At 44.9% G+C, this 5,590-nt stretch overlaps 1 protein-coding gene across 2 annotated transcripts; it reads right to left on the bottom strand.

Annotated features, from left to right (window-relative positions):
- Nucleotides 1–4,449: 4,449 nt before the first annotated feature.
- On the bottom strand, nucleotides 4,450–5,020 carry LOC105503928 (40S ribosomal protein S16-like). 2 transcript variants are annotated; one of them, XM_011931070.1, is made up of 2 exons: nucleotides 4,868–5,019; nucleotides 4,450–4,816 (listed from the first exon to the last, which is right to left on the bottom strand). In XM_011931070.1, the coding sequence occupies exons 1-2, from the start codon at nucleotides 4,964–4,966 to the stop codon at nucleotides 4,526–4,528; spliced, it is 390 nt and encodes a 129-aa protein (XP_011786460.1). In that variant the 5' UTR covers nucleotides 4,967–5,019; the 3' UTR covers nucleotides 4,450–4,525. The 2 variants fall into 2 exon arrangements, with proteins under 2 accessions (XP_011786460.1, XP_011786459.1); XM_011931069.1 differs by having other exon boundaries at nucleotides 4,454–5,020.
- Nucleotides 5,021–5,590: the final 570 nt, after the last annotated feature.

The raw sequence follows: 5,590 nt of genomic DNA on the forward strand, positions 1-5,590 counted from the left end.
GACCATCCTGGCTAACACAGTGAACCCCGTCTCTACCAAAAATACAAAAAAATTAGCCAGGTGTGGTGGTGGGCACCTGTAGTCCCAGCTATTTGGGAGGCTGAGGCAGGAGAATCACTTGAACCCAGGAGGCAGAGGTTGCGGTGAGCCAAGGTCGTGCCATTGCACTTCAGCCTGGGCAACAAAGCAAGACTCTGTCTCAAAAAAAAGAAAAAAGAAAGATATTAATAGTAAGGAATATGGGTGTGGAGTACAAGGGAACTGTCCACCTGCAGGATGAACTACAAAATCTTTAGGGTAGAATTAAAGTCCTCCACAATCTGACTGGAGCCCCTGTATCTCCAGCAACATCTTCTATGCTCTCACTTAAATCCCTACTCTGATCATCTACTTCCCCCTCAAACATCCATGGCTCAGTCAAATTTAATATTGTCCATTTTTCAGACACGGCGTTTCCCTTGCCTCTGCTCTAATCTCCCCGTGCCTGGGAGTGCCATCTATCTGTCTCTCCCTATGAAAATCCTAAATTCTGAGTAAAATTCCATCCCCTTTTAGCTTTCCTGACTCCTCTTCTACCTGCTGGGTGGTGATGAGAATCTCTCCATCCTCTGCATTTCCATAGCCACATTTACTCCCCAGTAATATAGTTAGTTTTATATACACCTGTGTCCAGCAAGAGACTGTGAGCTTTGAGGGCCATGGATGTGGCCTTGCTTTCTGCCTCCCTCATCTGGGATGGCCCTGGCACAGTCTACACTGAGGAAGGGTGAGGGCAAGGGCGAGTGGTCAGTAGCATTTTCTCTGTGTTGAAAAAGTAGCGGCCGGGCGCGGTGGCTCAAGCCTGTAATCCCAGCACTTTGGGAGGCCGGGGCGGGCGGATCACAAGGTCAGGAGATCGAGACCATTCTGGCTAACACGGTGAAACCCCGTCTCTACTAAAAATACAAAAAATTAGCCAGGCGTGGTGGCGGGCGCCTGTAGTCCCAGCTACTCGGGAGGCTGAGGCAGGAGAATGGCATGAACCCAGGAGGCGGAGCTTGCAGTGAGCCGAGATCGCGTCACTGCACTCCAGCCTGGTGGAAGAGCAAGACTCTGTCTCAAAAAAAAAAAAAAAGAAAAAAAAAGAAAAACTAGCACTTTCTTATTAGTTCACACTATGCATGAGAACATCCCAAATGAACCATCCTTCCCTTAAGCTTGGTGAGACCATTACTGTGCAAGGAGTTGAGGATCTTGCTTGGGAATCAAGAGATTGAGCAGGGTCATTTGAATTAGTCTGTCTGTCAGCAGAAGCATCTAGACATGGGAGGCGGAGGCTGTTTAGGGCCCAGGCTGGGAGAAACTGGCTGGCCCAGTCCCTGGGAAAGTTGCCCAGATACCCAAGTGGGCAGGAGAGCTGAGTTATGAATTCACAGGAGGTTGAATGGCTCCTGAAGAGGAGAGGAAGCGAGTCCCTGTGAAGGGCCCCAGCCCCTCTCCTATTTCTCTCCTCCTCCCCATATCCCATTGCTGGGTTTCCCCTGCTATGTGGAAGCTGCACATGCCCATGCTCCTCCCACTTGCTACTTCTTCCCTCCTGGAAAGGTCTCTGGACATGCACCCTGAGAGGACATATGAGTGGGTCGTAGCAGAATCGAGGGTATGCTGTTTGAAATCATAAAGGGCCCTAAAGAAACCCAGTGGCCCCCAGAAAGTCACTGAGCCCAGAGCTTTAACAGAGCTAGTTCCCATCAGTGGCCTTCTCCTAAAATCCTCCATGCCTCCCTCCCTGCATTCCCTCTGTGCCTTTTCCCTCCAAATGCTGCTGGGATCCCTGGATGGAAGACGCTTGACAGCTCTATGGCTTTCCCAGGCTCTACTAGGCCCGTAGACTCTGGGTACTGGTAACCTCTGCTCTGACACAGCCGTGACCCTTGGGCTTACGACCAAAATCATTAAATCCATCTTTCTCTTCCTCTGCAAAGTGGGTGGAATGGATTGGCTTCTAGGAAGCAGCCGGGTTTCCCTGCAGTGTTTGACTTCAGAGTGAGCAGGAAAAATAGAATAGCCTGCTCTGAGGGAAGAGCTGTCCATGCTTCCCTCAGAAAGGCTCGTCTCAAAAACACGACTAGCTTTTTCTCCATTAGCTGTGAGATCCCCCACTGTCTCAGAAGGAAGTATTGGATCATGCACACTATCATAAGGATATGACAAAATCATGAAGAACCCCAAACAATCCTGGATGGCTTTGGAGAACGTTATGATTTTCTTTTATTTTCCTGAAGCTGACTTTCCTGACACTAATGAATATTCAAATCCATGCATTGCCCGGTTGGGGATAGGGGAAGCTGATTCCTGATGAGAACTGGCTACAGACACGTCTCAAAATAGACATTCTACGTGGCAATGTCCAGGAAGCCATTCTCTGGAAAGTTTTTACAAAGTCACAGGAATAGAGGAGAGTCTAAGAGCTGTATGTGTTCAATATTTTCTCTGCTTTGAAAACAAAACCAGTCATAAAGTATCAATGCTGGAAGACTATTGAATCTTTTTTTTTGAGATGGAGTCTTGCTCTGTTGCCCAGGCTGGAGTGCAGTGGCCGGATCTCAGCTCACTGCAAGCTCCGCCTCCCGGGTTTACGCCATTCTCCTGCCTCAGCCTCCGGAGTAGCTGGGACTACAGGCGCCCGCCACCTCGCCCAGTGAGTTTTTTGCATTTTTAGTAGAGATGGGGTTTCACCGTGTTAGCCAGGATGGTCTCGATCTCCTGACCTCGTGATCTGCCCGTCTCGGCCTCCCAAAGTGCTGGGATTACAGGCTTGAGCCACCGCCCCCGGCCGACTATTGAATCTTAATCCTTCCTCATGTAGATGAGGAAACTGGAACCCACACGGTGGGTAGACTCGGTAGGCTGCAGCTGAAATATGATGGCACATTTCCTCTCATCAAAACCTTAAGGCGTATATTCTTATACCACCTGGAAACCCACCTACCCAGTGCCCCTCACCGATGGCTCTGCAACTCCGCATAGATTTCTGCTCAATTGCTGTTTTTTGCACCTGCTGAGTTTGTCTTTTTTGTATGTGTCATAATGTGCATTTTAACGACTTATTTCCCCTGTTAACCTAGAAGCTAGAAAAAACGGGGGTCTTTGGGATTCTTCCTGTAAACTCCATGTTAATGACTTATTAGTGTCTTGGCAAAAATACCTAATGACTTCTAACTAACCTCCTACTGACAAATATCTCAGGGTTTAAGTTCTGACTCTGCTAGTTTCTAGCTATGCAATCTTTAGCGATTGACTTAACTTCCCGTAGAAGTGGTACCTTTGCTTGGCAAAGGAGGGTTTTAGTCCCCGTGATTGCCATAGCCACTCTCAAACACGCAATGTGTGGAATAAAAGCAACACAGAGCAAAAATCAGCTTCAGGACAAAACCTCCTGGTACCGCTGCAACCAAATTATAATCCATAAATCCCTGCCATAGGTTAACATTCTAGAGCTGCCACCACTCCCTTCCTCTAAATTTCCTTATCTGGAAAAGAGGGGAAATAATAGATTATAGGGTTTTAAAATTGATATGTAATATTTTACATATTTATAGGGTACATGTGATATTCTGTTGCATGCATGGAAAGCGTAATGATCAAGTTAGGATATTTGGGGTATATATCACCTTGAGTATTTTTCATTTCTATGTGTTGGGAACATTTTAAGTTCTCTCTTCTAGCTACTTTGAAATAGACAATACATTATTGCTAACTATGGTAACCCTACTCTGTTGTCAAACATTAGAACTTATTCCTTTTATCTAACTGTTATGTTTGTACCCATTCACCAACCTCTATTCTTTCCCCAACTCCCACCACCCACACACCATTCCCTTTCTACTTTCTACTTCCATGAGATCAACTATTTAAGCTCTCCCACATATAAGCGAGAACACACTAAATTTGTCTTTCTGTGTCTGGCTTACTTCACTAAACACAACAACCTCCAGTTGCATCCATGTTGCTGAAAATAACATGATTTCTTTTTTTTATGGCCAAATAGTATTCCATTGTGTATTTATACCACATTTCCGTTATCTATTCCAAGTGTCTGTCCCTTGGTGGACACTTAGGTTGACTCCATATAATTGCTATTATGAATAGTGCTGCAAAAACATGTGAATGCTGTTCTCCCTTTAATATACTGATTTCCTTTCTTTTGGATAAATGTCTAGAAGTGGGATTGCTGGATTGTATGGTAGTTCTGTATTGAGTTTTGTGAATAATCTCCACACTGTTCCCATAATGCCTGCACTAATTTACATTCCCACCAACAGTGTTTAAGAGTTCTCCTTTCTCCACATCTTCACCTGCATCTGTTATTTTTTTGTCTTTTTAATCACAGCCATTCTAACTGGGTTAAGATGATATGTCACTGTGGTATTGATTTGCAATTTTCTGATGATTAGTGATATCAAGTAATTTTTTTTTTTTTGAAACTTTAAAATCCCTCAAAAACTGTTTATTACACAGATGAATTTTGATAGTCATGATGGGCTTATCGGTAGGATTTCTGGTAGCGAGCACGGGCACCAGGGCCTCCAAACTTTTTGGACTCGCAGCGACGGGGATCAGCTACCAGCAGGGTCTGGTCATACTGGATGAGGATGTCTTTGATCTCCTTCTTGGAAGCCTCATCCACATATTTCTGGTAATAGGCCACCAGGGCTTTGGAGATGGACTGACGGATAGCATAAATCTGGGCTACGTGACCACCACCCTTCACACGGACACGGATGTCCACACCAGCAAATCGCTCCTTGCCGAGAAGCAGAACTGGCTCCAGCAGCTTGTATTGCAGCGTGCGCGGCTCAATCATCTCCAGGGGCCGCCCATTCACCTTGATGAGACCATTGCCGCGTTTGCAGTGCGCCACAGCTGTGGCTGTCTTCTTGCGTCCGAAGACCTGCACCGACTGCAGCGGGCCCTTGGACGGCATGGCTGCAACCGTGGACGAGAGAACCTAACCGCGCGGCGCTCCAACCGGAAAAGGCGATATCAAGTAATTTTTATATAACATTGACCATTTGTCTTCTTTTGAGAAATGTCTTTTTTATGTCCTTTGCCAAATTTTTAGTGGGATTATATGTTTGTTTGTTTACTGTTGAATTGTTTGAGTTACTTGTATATTCTGAATGCTAGTCCATTATTGGATAAATAGTTTTCTCCCATTCTGCAGGTTTTCTCTTTACTCTGCTGATTGTTTCCTTTGGTGTGAAGAAGTTTTCTTGTTTAATGTAGTCCCATCTGTCTATTTTTGGTTTTGTTGCCTATGCTTTTGAGGTCTCAGCCATAAAATATTGCCTAGACCAATATTCTAAAGTGTTTTCCTTAAGTTTTCTTCTAGTATTTTTATAGTTTCAAGTCTTATGTTTAAGTCTTTAATCCATCTTGAAATGATTTTGTACATGGTGAGATAAGGGCTCAATCTCACTTTTCTGCATATGGATGTCAAATTTTCTCAATACCATTTATTGAAGAGAGTACCCTTTCCCCAATGTATGTGCTTGGCACCTTTGTCAAAAATCAATCAGCTACAAATAAGTGGATTTATTTCTAGATT

The sequence above is a fragment of the Colobus angolensis genome, unplaced genomic scaffold (genome assembly GCF_000951035.1).
Source record: "Colobus angolensis palliatus isolate OR3802 unplaced genomic scaffold, Cang.pa_1.0 Scaffold89, whole genome shotgun sequence".
NCBI classification, from domain to species: domain Eukaryota; kingdom Metazoa; phylum Chordata; class Mammalia; order Primates; family Cercopithecidae; genus Colobus; species Colobus angolensis.